Source organism: Natator depressus, chromosome 8, assembly GCF_965152275.1.
Source record: "Natator depressus isolate rNatDep1 chromosome 8, rNatDep2.hap1, whole genome shotgun sequence".
In the NCBI taxonomy this organism is placed as follows: Eukaryota; Metazoa; Chordata; order Testudines; family Cheloniidae; genus Natator; species Natator depressus.
Window position 1 is genome coordinate 41,016,029 of NC_134241.1, and position 25,276 is coordinate 41,041,304.

Below are 25,276 nucleotides of genomic sequence, written 5' to 3' on the forward strand. Positions count from 1 at the left end.
CCTCAACAGGGATTCCTTGAAATACAGCCAGCTCTCCTGGACTCCTTTCCCCTTCATGTTAGACCCCCAGGGGATCCTACCCATCCGCTCCCTGAGGGAGTCGAAGTCTGCTTTCCTGAATTCCAGGGTCCGTATCCTGCTACTTACCTTTCTTCCCTGTGTCAGGATCCTGAACTCAACCAACTCATGGTCACTGCCTCCCAGATTTCCGTCCACTTTTGCTTCCCCCACTAATTCTTCCCGGTTTGTGAGCAGCAGGTCAAGAAAAGCTCCCCCCCTAGTTGGCTCCTCTGGCACTTGCACCAGGAAATTGTCCCCTACGCTTTCCAAAAACTTCCTGGATTGTCTATGCACCGCTGTATTGCTCTCCCAGCAAATATCAGGAAAATTAAAGTCACCCATGAGAACCAGGGCGTGTGATCTAGTAGCTTCTGGGAGTTGCCGGAAGAAAGCCTCATCCACCTCATCCCCCTGGTCCGGTGGTCTATAGCAGACTCCCACCACTACATCACTCTTGTTGCTCACACTTCTAAACTTAATCCAGAGACACTCAGGTTTTTCTGCAGTTTCGTACCGGAGCTCTGAGCAGTCATACTGCTCCCTTACATACAGTGCTACTCCCCCACCTTTTCTGCCCTGCCTGTCCTTCCTGAACAGTTTATAACCATCCATGACAGTACTCCAGTCATGTGAGTTATCCCACCAAGTCTCTGTTATTCCAATCACGTCATAATTCCTTGACATCACCAGGACCTCCAGTTCTCCCTGCTTGTTTCCAAGGCTTTGTGCATTCGTATATAAGCACTTGAGATAACCTGCTGATCGCCCCTCATTCTCACTATGAGGCAGGAGCCCTCCCCTCACAGACGTTCCTGCCTGTGCTTCCTCCCGGTATCCCGTTTTCCCACTTACCTCAGGGCTTTGGTCTCCTTCCCCCGGTGAACCTAGTTTAAAGCTCTCCTCACTAGGTTAGCCAGCCTGCTCGCAAAGATGCTCTTCCCTTTCTTTGTAAATTGGAGCCCGTCTCTGCCTAGCACTCCTCCTTCATGGAACACCATCCCATGGTCAAAGAATCCAAAGCCTTCTCTCCGACACCACCTGCATAGCCATTCGTTGACTTCCACGATTCGACGGTCCCTGCCCTGGCCTTTTCCTTCCACGGGGAGGATGGACGAGAACACCACTTGCGCCTCAAACTCCTTTATCCTTCTTCCCAGAGCCACGTAGTCCGCAGTGATCCGCTCAAGGTCATTCTTGGCAGTATCATTGGTGCCCACGTGGAGAAGCAGGAAGGTGTAGCGATCCGAGGGCTTGATGAGTCTCGGCAGTCTCTCCGTCACATCGCGAATCTTAGCCCCTGGCAAGCAGCAGACTTCTCGGTTTTCCCGGTCAGGGCGGCAGATAGATGACTCAGTCCCCCGGAAGAGAGAGTCCCCGACCACCACCACCCGCCTCCTTCTCTTGGGAGTGGTGGTTGTGGAACCCCCCATCTCAGGACAGTGCATCTCATGCCTTCCAACCAGCGGAGTCTCCTTCTGCTCCCCTCCCTCAGACGTATCATCTGGTCCACTCTCTGCATTAGTACCTGTGGAGAGAACATGAAAGCGGTTAGTTACCTGTGTCCGCGTTGCTGAAACCCGGACATTCCCCCTTCTTCTTCTGGAGGTCACATGTTGCCAAGCTTCTTCACTGGCCTCTTGGCTCTGCTGTGCAACCTGCTCTAAATCTTTAGAGCTTTGTGCCTGTAGAAGCATATCCTGACTTTTGTCCAGAAAATCCTCAGTTTCTCGTATGCAACGCAGGGTCGTTATCTGTTGCTCCAGACCTTCAATCTTCTCTTCCAATATGGAGACCAGCTTGCACTTTGTACAGACAAAGTCGCTTCTGTCCTGTGGAAGAAAGACAAACATGGCACATCCAGTGCAGGTCACAACAGCTGAACCCCCCCCTTCCATATCACCTTCCTACTATGAGCTTCCTCAGAGAAGTTGGCAAGATGTAAGCCTCACTGGGCTCACTCCAGGCGAACTCCCAGGCAAACTCCTGCTGTGTGCTGCTCTGCTGTTCCCCGCTGCTCAGCTGGTTCGCGAAGCTCTGGCTATTTTTAAACAGCCAGGCTTGCCTGAAACTAACAAACAGACAGCACCAATGCCCGACCCCTGCAGGCTACCAGCCAATCAGGCACTCGCTCAGGCTCTCACACTGCCCTCCCAGCAAACACAGGCTCGGATACTTACTCAGCAAACACGCACTCGGATACTCACCAATCCCAGGCAAACTCCTGCAGTGTGCTGCTCTGCTGTTCCCCGCTGCTCAGCTGGTTCGCCGCCGCTCTTCTCCGAATCCTTTCAGTTTCTCAGCAGCCTTGTAGAAGTGTGGGCCCCAGAAGGGACACAGTGTCTGGTAATGATCTCACTGATGCAGTACACACAGTGTATGGCAACCCTGCAACGGCAGAGCAGGGGAGTTCAGACCCCCTGTAGATCTCATTCCTTTGGAATGAAGGGGAGCATCTCCTCACTGTTCCCAGTCACCCAAAACCACCCAGAATATCATCCAAGTCCCAGACCACATTCCATGCCCTCCTGGGTGCAGTGTGCCCCCATGTGGCGTTGCCGATGCAGTGCTGCTCCTACTGGCCTGGGCCCAGGCACAGGGCTCTGCAGGGACTCTCTCTGCTGGCAGCTGCAGGCATAGACAGCAGTTGGAAGGAGCCTGTGGCCATGTTTAAAAACCTTTCTGAGGCTGGGAAGTTAAGTGACATGCTGAAGGTTACCCAGAGAATCAGCCCAGCTCTCCTGAACCCCAAAGCTCTAACCACTAGGAAAGGCTTTCCCTCCACCCCTAACAATCTGTTTCTGGTGTCCAGAGGCAGGACTTGGGCATGTTCTTCTAAGGCAGCCATGTTTGTATCTTGTGACGCTCTTTGGGGTAGGGATTGGCTGTTTGTGGCCTGTTTGTACAGTGCCTAGCAAAATGGGGTCCTTATCCATGACTAGGGTTTGTAGGTGCTATGAACATACAAATAATAAATGATGGAATAATTCCTGCCAGCTGAGAACAAGAGTATGGGACATTCCTTTTCCAATCTGTGCCTTGAGTTTTTGCCTCCCTTGGCCCATCCAGGAGACTCAAAATGTTAGGCTGGATGTGAATTTGTCTTATAATACAACTTAAGTGCACCAAACCAATTAGTGTTGCCCAGTTGGTCTGAGAGGGTTAACAATATCTGGGGCCTTGCAGAGTTGTTTGCGTTAGGCTGAGGACTGGCTGCTACAAGTCAGGGCTATTCCTGGTGTCAAAGAGTGGCCACACAATCCAGTGACCCTGAACACAGCAGAAACAAACAGCAGGCAGTTTCCTTGCTCACAGATCCTCACATCTGCCCCTGTATTGCCTCTCAGGGTCATGCTGACAACTCCTTCTCCAGGCTTTCTGTCCCTAGCACACCACCTGCAACAGAGAGCCTAGCCCCTGCATCTGCACCCAGGGAAACCCCGGTTAATCTATCTCCATTACCTCTGGCCTGGTCACGTGGCTCAGTATCTTGCGCGGGCACCCCCATTGGCTGCGTCTCATTTTACTACATAGACCGGCTTGGTTGCTCCATTTACAGAGCATAATGATGTCTGTGATTGTCCTTGGGTCTGAGACCCACCTGATGGCAGCTGCTAGCACCTTCCAGCATAACTACATCCATCTGAAAGGCCCTGGGACTGGAGCATGGAAACAAACTGCTGCCTTACTAATGGATGGCCTGAACGTGTGGTGAACTCTGTTCTCCTCGGCCTTTATAGTCTGTGAGTGTTGCTATGCTAGCTATGACAGAGTGGGAATGTTGTTAATGTCTTCTCTGAATACTGTGTGCGTGCCTCAGTTTCCTCCTATGTGTTACTCAAGTATTTAGGTGGTGGGATGAGGGTGTGTGATCATTGCAGCAGCCCAAGAGGGTGTGTGACTCTCTGTAGCCTGGCAGTTGAGGGCTGGGCCCCCACCTCTGCAAGGATCAGCGGAAGGTGTTGCTGCAGACCAGGTGACCTGCTGGCCGGGAGAAAGAGACAAAGGAATGAGGAGGGGCAACAGGTGTGTCTGGGGCCAGGCAACTGGAACTGGTCAGTCTCCTGTTTGGGACTCAGGGCGGGGGGAGTCCAGGGCACCAGGTCCGGGATTCCCCCAAGATGGGCTTGGCTGAAAGTCACTGATTTCTGTGCTAACAAGCTCTGCTCTATGCTGTGTGCCTGTCAACTGATAAACCTTCCATTTTACAACACTGGCTGAGAGTCACTGCTGACTGTGGAGTTGGGGTGCAGGACCCCTCCAGCTTCCCCAGAAGCTCTGCCCAGGCAGACCCCTCTGTGGGCACTGCACGGTGTAATCTCACACCCACCAAAAGTGATCACTTTGGCAAAGCAGCTCCATCATGTTGAGCACCTAGGCAGAATAGGCATGTCTATGTAAATACGGTCTGTTCCTGAAGCCTTTTCCCCCAGTGTGTCACTAGATGTCAGGGGAGAGCTCATTCAGACCCTGCTTACACTGATTCTGTTTTTAAAGTGCCCTGGGTGGGGGGGTCGGTCACATGTTCCAGGTTTTCTCCACAACTGGGAGAGTGAGAAATCTACTTTTTAAAAGCCAAGTCAAAGTTCTTATGCAATCACTGGACTCCAGGAGATGTGAACAAGGGGTGATCAGCCTGGCAGCTGGTATACAGGGGCTTATGGCATTAAGGGGTGTGGGGGGGAGGAGGGAAGGACAAGGCCACACTACAAATCAAAATTTAGGATATGCCAGCCTTCTGCTGCTTGGGCAATCCTCTGGGGTGGAGTGGGTGTGTCCCCGGAATCTTCCTCCCCCCGGCCTCCCCCTCCCCGCCCTGTGTTCTTGGGCATCTGGGTGAGGAGGCTATTGAACTTGGGGAGGAGGGAGGGCGATTATACAGGGGCTGCAGCGGCCGTCTGTGCGCTTGCTGCCTTTCCCTCATAAGATCCACCAGACAGCAGAGCATGTCAGTTTGCTCCCCCATCAGCTTGAGCATGGCATCCTGCCTGCTCTCATCGCGCGCCTCTCTCCTCTCATCGCAGTCATTGAACGCTTTCCAGGACTCTACCATTGTTTCCCTCCACGCATTCAGCTGTGCCCTATCTGTGCGGGAGGACTGCATAAGCTCTGCAAACATGTTGTCCCAGTGCATTTTTCCCGCCTTCTAATCTGGGCCAGCCTCTGGGACGGAGTTGATAGGGGGCGTGTTGAAACATTTGCACTTGCGGTAGGAGAAAAAGGGAGGGTAGAAGTTTAAAAGATACATTTTAGAGAACAAAGGGGAGACTGTTTCTCAGTGAAACAAGCAATTCATAGTACCTAGCACATGTTATTTCTGTACAAGGTCGCATTTTGCCTTTTATACTGAGTGCCTGCCAGTTTGGTGTGACTGCATCACACGTGGCTGGGCAACAGCATTCAGCTTGCAAGCAGCCATGGTAAGCCCTAGGGGCACGAGGGGTTCTGCTCCTTCCACATTCATTACAATGCTTTCGAACTGCGGTGCCCTCCTTTCCCATGCCAAGCAATGCCTGGTGGGTTGGCCATTTAAAAGGAGGGCCTGCAGTCTTTCTGGGATGATCGCTTCACACACACCACCCCGCGCCCTTTAGGCCAAATGCCAACAGGCCAGCATGGACGGGTTTCCACCTTGGGAGGGGGTGGAGGGTATTGGCTCCAGGGTGATGAACATTTCCTGGCTGCCAGGGAGAACGGATTCACTGCTTGCTGCCTGTGGACTCTCCTCCTCCTCCTCTTCCTCCTCCAAAAAATCATCCTCCCTGCTCCGTGAGAGTCTCCCCTTGCAGGTGTTCACAGACAGTGGTGGGGTAGTGGTGGCATGTCCCCCTCCCCTCCCAGAATTGCATGCAGCTCATCATAGAAGTGGCATGTATGGAGCTGTGACCCGGAGCACCCGTTTGCCTCTCTAGTCTTTTGGTAGGCTTGGCTGAGCTCCTTGATTTTCACACGGCATTGCTGTGTGTCCCTGGAGTAGCCTCTGTCCATCATGCCCCGGGAGATTTTCGCAAATGTGTTTGTGTTCCTTTTTCTGGCCTTTTTTTGCTTAACTGATCACTCTCATTACAGTGTGTATGGTAACACACATTGTTTCATGTTCTCGGTGTATATAAAATCGTCCTACTGTATTTTCCACAGCATGCATCTGATGAAGGGCGCTGTAGCCCACGAAAGCTTAATAAATTTATTAGTCTCTAAGGTGCCACAAGTACTCCTGTTCTTTTTGCAGATACAGACTAACACGGCTGCTACTCTGAAATGAGTTATTCCTTATGATCCAAAGTGACAGTGAGGGTTCCGACGACGATATTGACTCGAGTAACACATATGACATGAGTTTGCTTGTGGCATTCACGGACATGCTCACCACCGTGGAACGCCACTTTTGGGCTTGGGAAACAAGCACTGAGTGGTGGGATCACATCCTCATGCAAGTCTGGGATGATGAGCAGTGGCTGCAGAACTTTTGGATGAGAAAAGCCACTTTCACGGGAATGTGTGATGAGCTCGCCCCACCCCCACCCCCACCCTGCGGCGCAAGGAGACGAGCTGTCCTGATGGTGAAGAAGCGGGTGTATATTGCAATCTGGAAGCTGGCAACTCCAGACAGCTACCGATCGGTTGCTAATCAGTTTGGAGTGGGAAAGTCGACCGTTGGAATCGTGTTGATGCAAGTTTGCAGGGCCATTATTGCATCCTGCTCAGAAGAACCATGACTCTGAGTAACGTGCAATGTTATTGTGGATGGCTTTGCACAAATGGCTTTCCCTAACTGCGGAGCGGCGATAGAAGGCAAGCATATTCCAATTCTGGCACCAGCCCACCTAGCCTCCGAGTACATTAATTGGAAGGGGTATTTCTCTATGGTTCTCCAGGCGCTTGTGGATCACCGTGGGTGTTTCATTGACATTAACGCAGGCTGGCCCAGAAAAGTGCATGATGCATGCATCTTTCGGAACACTGGCCTGTTCAGGAAGCTGCAAGCTGGGACTTTTTTCCCAGACCAGAAGATCACTGTAGGGGAAGTCGAAATGCCAATTGTGATCCTTGGAGACCCAGCTTACCCTTTAATGCCGTGGCTCATGAAACCCTCCTCACGGAGCCTTGACAGCAGCAAGGAGCAGTTCAACAACAGGCTGAGCCAGTGCAGAATGACTGTGGAGTGTGCTTTTGGCTATTTAAAGGGCTGCTGGCGCTCTCTGTATGGGAAGCTGGACCTGGCCGATGACAGCATCCCCGCAGTTACATCTGCGTGCCGTACCCTCCATAACATTTGTGAAGGGAAGGGTGAATGATTCACTCAGGCATGGAACTCAGAGGTTTGGGGGGGGGGAGGGATAGCTCAGTGGTTTGAGCATTGGCCTGCTAAACCCAGGGTTGTGAGTTCAATCCTTGAGGGGGCCATTTAGGGATCTGGGGAAAAAATTGGGGATTGGTCCTGCTTTGAGCAGGGGGTTGGACTAGATGACCTCCTGAGGTCCCTTCCAACTCTGATATTCTATGATTCTATGAACTCCTGGAGGCCGAGTTTGAACAACCAGAGAGCAGGGCTATTAGAGGGGCCCAGTGCAGGGCTGCAAGGATTAGGGATGCCTTGAGGGAGCAATTTGAGCCTGAAAGCCACCAGTAATGTCTGGTGCCCTGCACGGGAGTGAAGTGCAGTGGTTCCAATGTTTGTAGGAATCTGTGTTTGCTACACTGATTTGCAGTGCCTGTTTCTTTCCTGGGCTAAGGTATCTGTTACTTTATGCAATAATAAAGAATGTTTTCAAAGCCAAAAAAATCCATTTATTGAAAAGAAAATTCATTTATTGAAAAGAAACACAACTGCTTGGGAACTAGAAAGGGCAAGGGGTGGGGTGGGGAACGGTACAATCACAGATTTGCATATGTCCTGTTATCATACTCAGCCTTCCTGTCTGGAGTGCTGTGCAATGAGTGCTGCACTCCAGGATGGCTATACTGCATGGTGATGGGGGTTGAGTGCAGTGGGTAAAGGTCGTAGTGTTCAGGGCTGGGTGGTGAAGCTACAGGTGTTGGAGGCAGCTGGTGGCAGTAAGAACCCGGATGTTGGGGAAAGTGGGTTGGAGGTGACAAGGGGGCACAAGGGAAAGAGTTTTGGGACAAGGACTGCAGGGGGGCATGCTAGTGCTCCGCTTGCATGGCTACGAATGCCTGGATAGAGTCCACTTGGTGCTCCATTATGTTTATCAGCCGAACCGTGCTTTGCTGCCAGAGCACCGAGCTTTTGTGCCGGTGCTCCTCATTCTGCTGGCGGATCCTCCTTTCACTGTCCCTCCACTCCTGCACTTTTCGATTTTCATTACTTGAATGCTGCATTACTTCATGCAACATGTCTTCTTTGTTTCTACGTGATCTCTTTCTGATTCTTTGGAATCTTTCGGCTGGTGATAACACGGCCGGCTGAGATCTCAAGGTTGCATCTATAAAGGCAAAATGCAACACTTAACAGAGGCAGCATTGTTCACAGCAGACAGAGCGATGATTCCCCCGTACTTAAGGGCAAGCACAGGCTACACAATAGCATAATTTGCCCATTCCAAAGCGAGCGCATATAACCCATGGAAGCCCCAAAATGGTGAGTAAGCACAGGGTCAAGCATGACTGATTGTTTCACGGTTGTATTGTCCTCTGGGTTTCTGTGCCTTGGGGAGAGCCAACAGTGGCAGGGGGCCCCTATACTGAACACTGTCCCCACATTTTCCACAGAAGTTCATCCTGGAAGATATCTCGTTGCTGAGGGTGACCTGGGAAGCAAGGGAGGGTCTTCTACTACAATGCAGCTTCCGGCCCGGCCCATATGCAGCTTGCCTGTGTGCAGCAATGGTCCCCCTGCCCCTCACGGCACAGTGGCGTGGACAAGTTAGCCTTACTGGGACAAGGACCACAGTGGCTCTCCCGAGAAACCTGCGCAAGCACATTGCCCAAGTTCTGGATGAGACCTTTGACGAGATCACTGAGGCCGATTACCGCGGTGTGAGAGAGCACATCAACGCCCTATTCCGCATCTAGGCATGCATGCAGCCCTAACCCTCCTCACCCCAAGAGCCCGCACTGAATAACTTCCTTCCCAAAATAAGAGCCGCTTACCGGAAATCTCCTCTGGTGTTTGTCCTTCCCCAAGCACCGGCCGCCACTGGCTACCCTCCTCCTGGCTTGAGAACAGCTCCTGGCTGCATGCATCTAGGGATTCTGGAGTGTCTTCCTCTGCCTCAGCACCCTTGCTCCCGCTTTGCTCCTCCTTCTCCTGCCTTGTTGAACTGGGCTCTGAAGTGTCCATGGTGGTACTTGGAGTGGAGGTGGGGTCGCCCCCAAGTATCGTGTCCACCTCTTTGTAGAAATGGCAGGTTGCAGGGGCAGCACCGGAGCAACTGTTTGCCTTGCGGGCTTTGTGGTAGGCATTCCGCAGCTTCTTCACTTTAACCCTGCACTGCAGTGCATCGCGGTCATGGCCCCTTTCCATCATGTCCCTTGATATCTGCCCGAAGGTATCGTAATTTCTACGGCTGGAGCGCAGCTGGGACTGGACAGCTTCCTCCACCCAAACACTGATGAGGTCCAGCACCTCGCCATTACTCCATACTGGGGATCGCCTGGCACATGGAAGCATGGTCACCTGGAAAGATTCGCTGAGTGAACTGTCTGAGCAAACAGGAAGGGAATTTTCAAAATTCCCAGAGAATTTAAAGTGCGGGTCTGATGGTTGGTCACCTGAGGGCAAGGCAGTAGATTTCAAAGTGATGACCAGAGTGGCTAGAACAGGCATTGTGGGACACTTTTGGAGGCCTATCAGAGCGCGCTAACAGACCAGGGCGTCCACACTGGCTCCACGGCACTCCAGCAGGGGTGCACCAAACGTTATTCCACTCGCCGAGGTTGAGTACCAGGAGCACTCTAGCCGTGGAGTCAGAGCGCTGTACGTGCCTTGCCAGTGTGGACGGGGAGCGAGCTAGTCCACCTGGGGCTCCTTTAATGTGCTCTAACTCGCAAGTGTAGCCATGCCCAAAGTCCCTCCAGAGGTATGAAACAGGATTGAAGACCAGATGGAGGAGCTGCAGCAGCTTTTTATATTCTCTTGCCATGTGGTCTTTCTTTGTCCCAAAGACAAGCTGTCCATCACATGGCATGGAAAAAACCTCAGAGTTCTGTCCATAGGCAGGTCCCTGCATGCCTTGCTGAGCCACAAGGTGTGTCTGCCTTGTCTCAGTGGGTCAGTTGTATAGCTGATGGTCCTTAATGGCCATCAAGCAGGCTAGGCAGAGCTGACACCAACTTGTCTGGGGTGTCACCCAGAAGCATAGCATAAGTTTGAAATATAGACAGTATAGAGCCAATATTCATAACTTCAACTCCAAAAATGATACACATAGCATAATCATAACCAGCAAACCATAACCTTGTCTTAGACACCTTATTTGACCCCCTTTATATAAGATTTGGTGCCACTACAGGACCTTGGTTGCAACAATGATCTATATGGTCCCAGTTCATGTCAATAACATCACAGGGGGGAAGGGAGGTCAGGAAGCTGGGAAGCAGGTGCAGGTGGAAGGTGGGTCTGGGAGACTGGGAAACAGGTGTAGGGCGAAGGGGGGTCATAATGCTGGGAATCAAGTGCAGGGGGAAGTGATACAGGAGGCTGGGAAGAAGGTGTAGGGGGAAGTAGGGTCAGGAAATGATGCTCCCCAGCCCAGCACGGACAAATCCGTTACCAGGGTCAGAGTGGGCTGGGAAGGGTGGAATGGAACCCCAGCGCCCACCATGTCAGGGTCCAGCCACCAACGTAGGGAATTGAGGGTATGCCCCGGAATGGTGAGCACCATGTCTAAACTGTCATGGCCCGGGCGGTACACAGACACAAGCCACGCCTGCAAAGGCCTGAGCCGCAACCTGGCATGCTGCACCATGTAAGTGCAGGATGCCATGTGGCCCAGCAACTTGAGAGATTGCCTCACCATGGTGGTGGGAAAGCTGCAAAGGCCGGTGATTTCAGGTATGTTGCAAAAGGTATGTTCCAAAAGGTATGTTGCAAAGGGTTTCTTCAGGTATGTTGGCAACAAGAAGAAAGTCAAGGAAAGTGTGGGCCCCTTACTGAATGAGGGAGGCAACCTAGTGACAGAGGATGTGGAAAAAGCTAATGGACTCAATGCTTTTTTTTCCTCTGTCTTCATGAACAAGGTCAGCTCCCAGACTACTGCATTGGGCAGCACAGCATGGGGAGGAGGTGGCCAGCCTCTGTGAAGAAAGAAGTGGTTCGGGACTATTTAGAAAAGCTGGACGTGCACAAGTCTATGGGGCCGGATGCGTTGCATCCGAGAGTGCTAAAGGAATTGGTGGATGTGATTGCAGAGCCATTGGCCATTATCTTTGAAAACTCATGGCGATCAGGGGAAGTCCCGGAAGACTGGAAAAAGGCTAATATAGTGCCAATCTTTAAAAAAGGGAAGAAGGAGGATCCTGGGAACTACAGGCCAGTCAGCCTCACCTCAGTCCCTGGAAAAATCATGGAGCATGTCCTCAAGGAATCAATTCTGAAGCACTTAGAGGAGAGGAAAGTGATCAGGAACAGTCAGCATGGATTCACCGAGGGAAAGTCATGCCTGACTAATCTAATTGCTTTCTATGATGAGATAACTGGTTCTGTGGATGAAGGGAAAGCAGTGGACGTGTTATTCCTTGACTTTAGCAAAGCTTTTGACACAGTCTCCCACAGTATTCTTGCCAGCAAGTTAAAGAAGTATGGGCTGGATGAACGGACGATAAGGTGGATAGAAAGCTGGCTAGATTGTCGGGCTCAACGGGTAGTGATCAATGGCTCCATGTCTAGTGGGCAGCCGGTATCAAGTGGAGTGCCCCAAGGGTAGGTCCTGGGGCTGGTTTTGTTCAATATCTTCATTAATGATCTGGAGGATGGTGTCGATTGCACTCTCAGCAAGTTTGCAGATGACACTAAACTGGGAGGAGTGGTAGATACGCTGGAGGGTAGGGATAGGATACAGAGGGACCTAGACAAATTGGAGGATTGGGCCAAAAGAAATCTGATGAGGTTCAACAAGGATAAGTGCAGAGTCCTGCACTTAGGACGGAAGAATCCAATGCACTGCTACAGACTAGGGACCGAATGGCTAGGCAGCAGTTCTGCAGAGAAGGACCTAGGGGTGACAGTGGACGAGAAGCTGGATATGAGTCAACAGTGTGCCCTTGTTGCCAAGAAGGGCAATGGCATTTTGGGATGTATAAGTACGGGCATTGCCAGCAGATCAAGGGACGTGATCGTTCCAAAATTGAAGAGAGTCCAGCGAAGGGCAACAAAAATGATTAGGGGTCTGGAACACATGACTTATGAGGAGAGGCTGAGGGAACTGGGATTGTTTAGTCTACGGAAGAGAAGAATGAGGGGGGATTTGATAGCTGCTTTTAACTACCTGAAAGGTGGATCCAAAGAGGATGGATCTAGACTATTCTCAGTGATAGCAGATGACAGGACAAGGAGTAATGGTCTCAAGTTGCAGTGGGGGAGATTTAGGTTGGATATTAGGAAAAACTTTTTCACTAGGAGCATGGTGAAACACTGGAATGAGTTACCTAGGGAGGTGGTGGAATCCCATTCCTTAGAAGTTTTTAAGGTCAGGCTTGACAAAGCCCTGTCTGGGATGATTTAGTTGGGGATTGGTCCTGCTCTGGGCAGGGGGTTGGACTAGATGACCTCCAGAGGTCCCTTCGAACTCTGATATTCTATGATTCTATGATTCTATGATTATTCGTGCAAGGGCTAGACGTTGGGCCTCTGGGAGGAATGCTCTTGCTTGGTTCGCATCCAGGACCGCCCCAATAAACTCTATTGTTCGGGTTGGAGTGAGAACAGATTTGTTAACATTGAGAATGATGCCCAAGTGGTCGAACATGTCTCTGACCATCTGCACCTGTGATTCTATCTGCTGGTGAGACCGGCCTTGTAAGTCCGGGCCTTAGAGAGAAGTCGTCCAGGTACGGGTAGACATGCACGTGATGACGGCGAAGAAAAGCTGCCATGACTGCCATGCATTTGGTGAAGATGTGAGGAGTCATGCACAGGCCAAATGGGAGGGATATGAACTGATAATGCAGCTTGTTCACCAGGAAGCAGAGAAACCATCTGTAAGACGGGGTGATTGAAATGTGAAAATAAGCATCATTCATAGATTGTGCTCAAGGAGACCATGCGGAACTTCAAGCTGATGATGTACTTGTTGAGTTCCCTAAGGTCCAGAATGGGCCGTAGGTCCCCTTTTGCCTTGGGGAAGAGGAAGTAGCGTGAGCAGAAACCCTTGCCTCTGAGCTCCTGAGGCACCTCCTCCACAGCTCCTAGAGTGAGGAGGGACTGGACCTCCTGGATAAGGAGTTGCTTGTGAAAGGGGTCCCTGAAGAGGGACGGGCAAGGGAGGTGGGAGGATGGGAAAGAGCAGAAGTGGATAGAATAGCCTGCCTCTACTGTGCGAAGGACCCACTCGTCCAATGTAATAAGGGACCATGCACAGTAGAAGCAGGATAGACAGTTCAGAAAGGGATGATAGCTGGCTGGGTTCCCAGACACCGAAGACAGGAGTCATGGGGGTCGCCCGTGGGCATAGGCTTGCCGCAGAAGCTACAAGGGCACTTGCTGAGGGGAAAGTCCCCCCAGCTGCTAAAGACTATACTTAACAACTAAAGATAACAATTAACTAACAATGGGTAACTATATACAAAGATAAGTAGGATAGCTTGGGAGTAGTGGAGTACTTGAGAACAAGAGACCACTGCTCCAACAATCGTCACTGGTGGTAAGAAGGAACGGAAGGGGGGTCAGGCCGGCAGGGTCATATATAGAGCGCCATATCGGCGCCACTCCAGGGGCCTCCACAGCCAACCCGACGGGTAGCTGCTAGGGAAAAGTTTCCGACATCCATGCACGCAGCACACACACACACCTAACTGGAATTGATATGAGCAAGCACTCAAAGAAGTCCTATAGGACTTTCTTGTTATCACTTCTAGCCAAAATTTCTTCCAAAAATCATGCAGGTTACATATTTTTAAAGCATTTGCCATTAGTACCAATTCTTTTCTTTTTAACCCATAGAGTGCATAGTAAGAGACATAAAATTACCCGCAAATTCATCACAGGGAGGTCCTTCCAAGTATGACTATCATACCACACCCTCTGTTAAACAGACCAGTTTGTTCAGCCTTTATTGTATTCCTCATCCCCTCTGTAAAGGTTTCTACTTTAGTTATGTTGGTGACACTGGGCACTACTCTAGGTAACTCGGGAGGGTGGAAGACCACGAGTGTCGATGAAGCCTTCTTGCTCTAGGCCCAGGCAAACTGAAGCCCCTCCGCTCCTTGAACTTTCTGTGACCCTGCACAACTATGAGGAAGCTAGCACACAAACAGACAGGTTTGCACACGGCTCGCCAGCCAAGGCCAGCTTCGGCCTGGGAAACGTATAGATAAGGCAGAAATGTTTAGCAAAAACCAGTAACAAACAGAACCAAATAAGGCAAGGCTCAGGCAATGCTACTGAGGAAAAACATTACTGGCTGCTTTAGCTGATTGGCTACGGTATTGTATGGGGCAACAGGTAATTGGTTGCATAAGCTTGTGTAGTGAAGTAGGAAAAGGTATAAAATGTATACTGGAATCTGCAGGCGGCGCTGCAGGATTTGAGACAGTTCAGTCTCCCTGCGCTCTATCTGAAGCTTCAAATAAATCTCTCTGCTTCTCCACCCCGTTGTGGTCATTGGCGCGACACACACCGGGCAACGAACCCAACTGTTGCTTGCCTTGGGCACTCTGTGCCGGCAACAGTTATGTCTCTGGGGTTTTGGCCAGGAAAGGGTGTATGGGGATCTTGTATATTACACAGCCTCAGAAACAACGTTTCAGAAACAACCACTGGAGGAGAGCAGACTCCATGAGTCCTTTTAGTCAAATGTCCCTCTCCTTTGTAGTGTGAGGTTTGAATGCCTTGCAAATCTTGCACTTATCCGCCTGATGGGTCTCTCCCAGACACCGAAGACAGGAGTCTGCAGACATGCACAGGCTGAAATTGTGAACAAACAGCATCACTTGCCCCATAACCTCAGCTGTACAGAATGCAACGCCATCCACAGCCTCAGAAACAACTCTGACATTATAATCAAAGGGACTGACAAAGGAGTTGTTGTAGTCATCATGAACAGGTCAGATTATAACAGGAGACTGCCAGGCAACTCTCCAACACCACATTTCAACACCATGGGGGAGAGATAGCTCAGTGGTTTGAGCATTGGCCTGCTAAACCCAGGGTTGTGAGTTCAATCCTTGAGGGGGCCATTTAGGAATCTGGGGCAAAAATTGGGGATTGGTCCTGCTTTGAGCAGGGGGTTGGACTAGATGATCTCCTGAGGTCCCTTCCAACCCTGATATTCTATGATACTGGAGCTCAAGTTCTACATTCTACAGGCCACTATCCTCCGATCCCACTGAGGAGTACCAAAAGAAACTGCACCATCTGCTCAAGAAACTCCCTGCTACAGCACAGGAACAAATCTACACAGACGAGCCCCGACCAGGGGTATTCTATCTGCTACCCAAGATCCATAAACCTGGAAATCCTGGATTCCCCATCATCTCAGGCATTGGCACCCTTACAGCAGGTTTATCTGGCTATTTGGACTTTCTCCTCAGATCCTACGCTACTAGCATTCCTAGCTCTCTTCAAGACACCACCAACTTCCTGAGGAAACTACAATCCATTGGTGATCTTTCTGAAAACATCATCCTGGCCACCATGGATGTAGAAGCTCTTTACACCAATATTCCACAAGAGGATGGACTACAAGCTGTCAGGAACAGTATCCCTGAAGAGGCCCCGGCACACCTGGTGACTGAGCTTTGTGACTTTGTCCTCTCCCACAACCATTTCAGATTTGGGGACAACTTATACCTTCCAGTCAGTGGCACTGCTACGGGTACCTGCATGGCCCTACAGTATGCCAACATTTTTATGGCTGACTTAGAACAACACTTCCTCAGCTCTCATCCCCTAGCGCCCCTCCTCTACTTATGCAACATTGATGACATCTTCATCATATGGACCCACGGGAAGGAGGCCCTTGAAGAATTCCACCTGGATTTCAACAATTTCCACCCCACCATTAACCTCAGCCTGGACCAGTCCACACAAGAAATTCACTTTCTAGACACTACAGTGCAAATAAGTGATGGTCACATAAACACCACCCTATACTGGAAACGTACTGACCGCTATACTTACCTACATGCCTCCAGCTTCCATCCAGGACACATCACATGATCCATTGTCTACAGCCAAGTCCTAAAATACAACCGCATTTTCTCTAATCCCTCAGACAGAGACAAACACCTATAAGATCTCTATCAAGCATTCTTAAAATTACAATACCAACCTGGGGAAGTGAGGAAACAGATTGACACAGTGAGATGGCTACCCAGAACTCACCTACTGCAGGACAGGCCCAACAAGGAAAATAACAGAAAACCACTGGCCATCACGTACAGCCCCCAGCTAAAACCTCTCCAGCACATCATCAATGATCTACAACCTATCCTGGAAAATGATCCCCCACTCAGGGAGCAGGCCAATCCTCACTTACAGACAGCCCCCCAACCTGAAGCAAATACTCACCAGCAACTACGCACCACACCACAGAAACACTAACCCGGGAACCAATCCCCATTGCTTTCTCTGTCCCCATATCTACTCTCGCTACACCATCACAGAACCCAACCACACCAGCCACACCATCAGGGCCTCATTCACCTGCACATCTACTAATGTGATATATGCCATCATGTGCCCGCAATGCCCCTCTACCATGTACATAGGCCAAACTGGACAGTCTCTACATAAAAGGATAAATGGGCACAAATCATAGAATCATAGAATATCAGGGTTGGAAGGGACCTCAGGAGGTCATCTAGTCCAACCCCCTGCTCAAAGCAGGACCAATCCCCAATTAAATCATCCCAGCCAGGGCTTTGTCAAGCCTGATCTTAAAAACTTCTAAGGAAGGAGATTCTACCACCTCCCTAGGTAACGCATTCCAGTGTTTCACCACCCTCCTACTGAGAAAGTTTTTCCTAATATCCAACCTAAACCTCCCCCACTGCAACTTGAGACCATTACTCCTTGTCCTGTCCTCTTCTACCACTGAGAATAGTCTAGAACCATCCTCTTTGGAACCACCTCTCAGGTAGTTGAAAGCAGCTATCAAATCCCCCCTCATTCTTCTCTTCTGCAGACTAAACAATCCCAGTTCCCTCAGCCTCTCCTCATAAGTCATGTGTTCCAGACCCCTAATCATTTTTGTTGCCCTTCGCTGGACTCTCTCCAATTTATCCACATCCTTCTTGTAGTGCGGGGCCCAAAACTGGACACAGTACTCCAGATGAGACCTCACCAATGTCGAATAGAGGGGAACGATCACGTCCCTCGATCTGCTGGCTATGCCCCTACTTATACATCCCAAAATGCCATTGGCCTTCTTGGCAACAAGGGCACACTGCTGACTCATATCCAGCTTCTCGTCCACTGTCACCCCTAGGTCCTTTTCCGCAGAACTGCTGCCTAGCCATTCGGTCCCTAGTCTGTAGCGGTGCATTGGGTTCTTCCATCCTAAGTGCAGGACCCTGCACTTATCCTTGTTGAACCTCATCAGATTTCTTTTGGCCCAATCCTCCAATTTGTCTAGGTCCCTCTGTATCCTATCCCTGCCCTCCAGCGTATCTATCACTCCTCCTAGTTTAGTATCATCCGCAAATTTGCTGAGAGTGCAATCCACACCATCCTCCAGATCCTTTATGAAGATATTGAACAAAACCGGCCCCAGGACCGACCCTTGGGGCACTCCAATTGATACCGGCTGCCAACTAGACATGGAGCCATTGATCACTACCCATTGAGCCCGACAATCTAGCCAACTTTCTACCCACCTTATAGTCAGAGATCAGAAATCAGAAATCAGAGATCAGAAATCAGAGATCAGGAATTATAACATACAAAAACCAGTAGGAGAAAACTTCAATCTCCCTGGACATTCAATAACAGATTTAAAAGTAGCCATTCTTCAACAAAAAAACTTCAAAAACAGACTTCAAAGATTTCAGAGTAACAGCCGTGTTAGCCTGTATTCGCAAAAAGAAAAGGAGTACTTGTGGCACCTTAGAGACTAACCAATTTATTTGAGCATAAGCTTTCGTGAGCTACAGTTCACTTCATCGGATGCATACTGTGGAAACTGTAGAGCTACAATTCATTTGCAAACTTAACACCATCAATTTGGGCATGAATAGGGTCTGGGAGTGGCTGGCTCACTACAAAAGCAATTTCCCCTCTCTTCGTATTGACTCCTCCTCCTCAATTATTGGGAGTGGACCACATCCACCCTGACTGAATTGGCCTTTAGCACTGGTTCTCTATTTGTAAGGTAACTCCCTTCTCTTCATGTGCCAATACATATTTATGCCTGCATCTGTAATTTTTCACTCCATGCATCTGAAGCAGTGAGTTTTTACCCATGAAAGCTTATGCCCAAATAAATCTGTTAGTCTTTAAGGTGCCACCAGACTCCTCGTTGTTTAGGAGGAAGAGAGTTCAGTGAAACTCCAGGCTCCTGGAAGGAAGGATTGAGCAAAGACTTTTGTGCTTGAGAACATCTGCTTTCCTGGCTCTCCCTCCAGGGAGGACTTCCTGACTGACACTGACAAAGGAGAATTCACATTCTCCCAAGGATTCTGGCCAGGTGGCTCCTTTCACCAGGCTCTAATGCGCTGTTCCCATGGGGAGGTGGTTGCCCATGGGCTTTTTAGCTAGCTAATGACACTCTTCTCATGAAACCACTCCCCGGTGACTCTTCAGGATTAAAATTGAAACTCAGCTTCAAGTATAAACCCAGGACAGCTACCCTGCCATAATTCACAACTGGCTGGTATAACTGCCTCCAAATGGGAGCCTCAGGCCTATGGCAGTAGTAGATTTGAAGTACAGTAGATTCTACCTACGAGCAAACCTGATAATAGCAACTTCTGGTTAACGGCAGCATATTGCCCGGAACCATTCCCTGCCCATTAACATCCATGCTGGCAATAGGCAGGCTCCTTATGCATAACTTTGTAGGGGAGGGGTCCTAGCTGTAATCAGTTTCCTGGTCTGGGTGTGTGCAGCTGAGCCCTTCTGAAGTGTGCCATGTCTTCCAAACCAGTGGGCCTGTCTCTTGTTGATGAATTTGGGTCCTGGAGGCCCTACCAAATTCACAGCTGTTATCAGCTCCCCCACAGCAAAGCACAGCCCCTGCCAGCACTACTCTGCACCTGCCCGAGGCTTGCAGTTTGGGGGGGGGGCAATACTACCCCCCAAATTAAACCCATGTTAAAAAGTGGGAGGGCATGGCCCCTGGCCCCTCCAGTTCCGGTGCTAGTGACTGCCCCACTTCTACAATAGTTCTGGCACTCTTGACCCCAAATCTGCCTCTCCCTGGCTCCAGACCCAGTGCTTGGGGGCTAAAAGGCCTTAGGCTGGCTGGGGGAGGGGAGGTGGAAACACAGCACCCCCCTGACCATGGGACCCTGGCCAGCCACCCACCTGTAAGGCCAGCCCTGTGATCCCTCCACCCAAAAAAAAAAAAGTGATGATCCTCCCCATACCACGAAACCCTCTTAGGTGGTTTGTGAGATTTTGCAACTGTATTCAAATTTTAGTCCTGGAAGCATGAATAGGGGTCAATGTTATGGATCTGCCCAGTTGCCAGTTAGAGTTTTAAAGCTGAAATCTAACAAACCAGAAGTGCCAATCTGATACGTGTTGTACACACCATTAGTAAGGACTCTAATAGAATTACCCGTTTTTACTGAATCCAGGGAGTGGTAATTTATTAATTCTATGCTTGTTTCTTTTCAAATCAACTTTTACCTTGAACAGTACTTCTTGAATCAGGAACTTGGTTATTTTTAACCAATCAGCAATGTTTTAATTCACTCAGAACCACATCAGCATACAGTCAACAGTTTGTTGATCTAATGTAGACACAATGAATGTATTAAATAATACCAGCTTTGCAAACAACTGTCATACACTAGGGCTGAGGCTCAGTAGTTATACCAAAGACCAATGCAAATCACAAAGATTTCTTATAATATTGGCTTATGAACATCTATCATCAATTCTTTAGTACCCAGCTTTTATCACCCTTCCAGTATTTTGCCAATGAGTAAGGATGCACTTGTCTTTAAGGCACTTTCAAGAGCGTGGTTCATGATATTTGAATGGTTTGGTTCTGAAAAAAGGACAAATTGAGAATATCAAAAGCAACTGCTTAAAGTTATTGTTTTAAATCTCTTAGGCCAGTTTGCTTGGACTTATAAAGGAGGGCATGTATATCACATTAGTAAGTTAACATCCAAAGTATGATGACTGGAGGTCTCACTAAACTCAACAAACTAACCTTCAGCTGTTTCTGTTAAAGAACAGAAGGGAAATACAATCTTTGCAAGGAAATCTCACCACTTCTTCATACCCTCTTAACCCTGGAATAAGAGAGAGTCCTTGCCATAAGGCCGGTCTGGGCATTGTTCACACTTCTGGCTTCTGCAGTTTCTTCATGAGTTCATAGAATCACAGAATCATAGAATATTAGGGTTGGAAGAGACCTCAGGAGGTCATCTAGTCCAATCCCCTGCTCAAAGCAAGACCAATCCCCAACTAAATCATCCCAGCCAGGGCTTTCTCAAGCCAGGCCTTAAAAGCCTTTAAGGATGGAGATTCCACTACCTCCCTAGGTAACGCATTCCAGTGCTTCACCACCCTCCTAGTGAAATAGTGTTTCCTAATATCCAACCTAGACCTCCCCCATTGCAACTTGAGACCATTGCTCCTTGTTCTGTCATCTGCCACCACTGAGAACAGCCTAGCTCCATCCTCTTTGGAACCCCCCTTCAGGTAGTTGAAGGCTGCTATCAAATCCCCCCCTCACTCTTCTCTTCTCCAGACTAAATAACCCCAGATCCCTCAGTCTCTTCTCTTAAGTCATGTGCCCCAGACCCTTAATCATTTTTGTTACCCTCTGCTGGACTCTCTCCGCTATGTCCACATCCCTTCTGTAGCGGGGGGACCTAAACTGGATGCAATACTCCAGGTGTGGCCTCACCAGTACCAAATAGAGGGGAATAATCACTTCCCTCGATCTGCTGGCAATGCTCCTACTAATACAGCCCAATATGCCGTTGGCCTTCTTGGCAATGAGGGCACACTGCTGACTCATATCCAGCTTCTCATCCACTGTAATCCTCAGGTCCTTTTCTGCAGAACTGCTGCTTAGCCAGTCAGTCCCCAGCCTGTAGCAGTGCATGGGATTCTTCCTTCCTAAGTGCAGAACTCTGCACTTGTCCTTGTTGAACCTCATCAGATTTCTTTTGGCCCAATCCTACAATTTGTCTAGGTTACTCTGGACCCTATCCCTACCCTCTAGCGTATCTACCTCTCCCCCCAGCTTAGTGTCATCAGCAAAGTTGCTGAGGGTGCAATTAATCCCATCATCCAGATCACTGATAAAGATGCTGAACAAAACCGGCCCCAGGACTGACCCCTGGGGCACTCCGCTTGATATCTGCTGCCAACTAGATATCGAGCCATTGATTACTACCCATTGAGCCTGACAATCTAGCCAGCTTTCTATCCACCTTATAGTCCATTCATCCAATCCATACTTTTTTAACTTGCTGGCAAGAATACTGTGGGAGACTGTATCAAAAGCTTTGCTAAGTCAAGATATATCACATCCACTGCTTTCCTCATATCCACAGAGCCAGTTATCTCATCACAGAAGGCAATCAGGTTGGTCAGGCATGAATTGCCTTTCGTGAATCCATGTTGACTGTTCCTGATCACCTTCCTCTCCTCCAAGTGCTCCGCCAAGTTCAGTCACTTCTTCTTAGTCCTGTGATCCTGGATGAGAGAAGAGTCTGTCTGGAAACTCTGTGGTCCCCATGGTAAGCTCAGGTTTACATATCCTGTTTGGGGCTCCTAGAAGAAGGGCAAGCCTCCTATTTCTACTGTCATGGGCTAGACTGCTCTCAAGCTTTCAACTCTTAGTTTCTCTGCTGCTTCTATTGGGACCAGTAGATAGTGCTAGTGTATAACAAATGTCTTCAATGATCCCTTTAGTGGGAGGTTTAATTCATTTCATGGTTCATATTTCAGTATTAGCCCACATTATTGATTGGAACTCCCACTTTTTAAGCAACCTCTCTTAATATTCCAAAGTTATACCCTAGTTAGGTGTCATCTTTCAACATTCCTTTTCCCTTCGTGTGCTGTACAATTCCTATCACTTCTAGAATGCAATTCATTTACAAAGAAAACAAACAAAATCTCTCATACTTCTTGACAGGTTTCAGAGTGGTAGCTGTGTTAGTATGTATCAGCAAAAAGAACGAGGAGTATTTGTGGCACCTTAGAGATTAACAAATTTATTTGAGCATAAGCTTTCATGGGCTAAAGCCCACTTCATACTTCTTGTAAGTCTAGTGGATCTGATCCATACATTCTTCGGTTATATTTAGTACTTTTCACTTCACATCTGTAACACGACAGATTATTCACAAGGAGATATTTTATCTGAGTCACAAGGCACACAAATGTATAGTTTCTAAGATGGGATGGTATCAAACAGTACACTCCCATTCTTTGAGATGTGTTGTACATGTCCATTCCAAGACCCACTCACCCACTGGTCCCACTCTCAGAGTAGTCAGTAAAAAGAAACTGAGGAGCGCCAGCTCAGTGGGGCCCTTCAAACCAGTGCTATGCATGCATGGCACCAGGACGCGCCAGAGCCAACCCTACAGATACCACTAGGGGAAAATGTTCCAAAAGCTGAGCTTGGGGCATGCACACACCTAAATCAGAATGGACATGTGAACAACACGAAGAACAACAGTTACAGAAAGGTGAGTAATCGTTTTTTCCTGGTACAGGGGACCTGTGATGCTCTCTGAGGCCTCAGGTCAGAGAGTTTTTTCAAGAAGCTTAGGGCTTTTACTATATTGTCTACCAGTTCTGGGCTCCTGTTCTTAGATCATTTGCCTGAGAATGGACCAGGGAGTCAGGTGTCCTGGGTGCTGTTAATGCTGATAGCCTTGTTAAACTTGTCATTACATGACACCATTTCATAGCAACTTTCTGAATCTACATAGCATACAGTTGGGGGCTCCAAGATCTCCATCTTTCGCATCTCTAAGGGCAGGTCTACCCTACAGCAGGGATCAACGCTCTGAGATCGATCCACCGACGGTCGATTTAGCGGGTCTAGTAAAGACCTGCCAAATCAACTGCAGATCGCTCTCCAGTCTACCCCCGACGAGAAGAGTAAGGTAAGTCAAAGGGAGATTTTCTCCCATTGACCCTGCGTGGTAAAGACCCCGCAGTAACTTGACCTAAGGTACATCGACTCCAGCTACGTTATTCACATAGCTGGAGTTGCGTAGCTTAGGTCAACTTACCGTAGTAGTGTAGATATAGCCTAAGATGCAGGACACCAGGCTTGGGCTGCAAACAAGCAGCCTCTGCCTAGAAACCCTGGAGTCTCTAATAATTCAGAGTGAGTGCACAGTTGCAGTAGCCATATTACAAAGTCAATGCCCTATGATGGACAGCATGATCTGCTACAGGGGCCGCACAGGGCTAGCACCGTGTACCAGAACTGGAAAAACAGAACTAACATGATATGCTAACATTGGTTATGTCTACAATGCCACTTGCCACATTTTACATCGTGGGCTTTTGCCCCACCTCCCCGTCAGCCACACTCAAAGCCCTTAACTGCATGTGTAGGTGTGTGTTGAACCCAAGCTGGCATGTGTGTCTAGGGGTATGGGTCAGAACATGTACTCAGCTGTGACCACCCACTACCTGCCCAACTTGCAGTCAGCAGATAGCAGAGGTGCAGGCACCTGGCCTTGGCCCTAGTTCGTGTACCATTGCCATTCCCATGATTCCCCGTTCCTGTATCCTTTGGCTATTCTGCCTACTAACTTCCCACTCACCCTCTATGCACCAGAAGCTACCCACCAGTTCATATACCTTTGCCTGGCATTTAATCCTTCATTTTCCACATGGCTTGCTCCATTTTCTGAATCCAGTCCAGCCCAGCCCCACCATCCTACCTAGAAGCTGTCCATCCCCCAGTGTTTACCTTTGGTGTGAGTACACCCCAGCCCATGCACTCAGCAGGCACTCGAGAGCTCTCCATCTCTGTGAGAAAATCTCATAGAGGGGGCCGAGCAGGGCATCTGTCAGCTGTTGTGCAGTTCAGCAGAGTGGATCGAGCCCAGGAGATCCCTGTACCACCAAGGCAAGGATGTGCATGGATGTCTGGCGATGTGCATTCTACATGCCCCTGCCATGATGAGTGCAAGAGAATGCTTCCACCACCCACAGCACTGGGAGACCCAGATCGGAAGGTGCTGTTGGTTGGGCTAGAGGAGATCCTTGAACCATTTGCTAAGGACCTGTTCAGGGCTGGCCCTAGAGAACAGAGCATGGCACAGGGGACTGATCCACAGCCCAGTAAGAGCCACCTGCCATGTTTATTAGGGTCACATAGGAAAGCTTAGTTTTCTGAGGGAAAGATTTCCAGGTTCTGAGCTGTACAGTTATTATAGTGGAGACTGCTTGAGTTGTGTTTAGGGTGGTACGCCACACATTCCCAGTCTTCCCTCCCACTGCCAGAGACCACTCCCCTGACAGGTGTGATCCAAGATGGATGCCAAGTGAAGAAAATACATGTAAACACACCACTGGGACTCTTTTGAACTACCTTCGCAACTATAGCTTGAAAAACAATTCAAGGCATAGGGGCCTAGCAGATCTGAGTGCATTATCTTTGCAGGGACAGTTCTTCAGTAACTGATGTAATGATATGGATTCATACTTTGACTAGAAAATCATTCTCCCTCCCAGCATGGATTATGAATTCACTGGGATGCAGCAAGAGATCAAGTTCTTTGTGGTGGTTATTAATTTTTGTTCTCTTGGCCTGCCCCTTTTTTGTGACAATTCCTGGGATGTGGCAGGAGGGAGGGAGCCACCTTGAACCTATGCATCCATGTTCATTTTAATGCTAATTTTCCTTCACTTTTGACAGTTGCCAATAGAAGATTGCTT

General features: G+C 49.2%; 1 protein-coding gene across 1 annotated transcript; it reads right to left on the bottom strand.

Moving 5' to 3' along the window:
• Positions 1-8,037: 8,037 nt before the first annotated feature.
• Positions 8,038-9,688, bottom strand: LOC141992682 (uncharacterized). Its single transcript, XM_074962015.1, has 2 exons — positions 9,169-9,688; positions 8,038-8,501 (listed from the first exon to the last, which is right to left on the bottom strand). The coding sequence occupies exons 1-2, from the start codon at positions 9,686-9,688 to the stop codon at positions 8,203-8,205; spliced, it is 819 nt and encodes a 272-aa protein (XP_074818116.1). The 3' UTR covers positions 8,038-8,202.
• Positions 9,689-25,276: the final 15,588 nt, after the last annotated feature.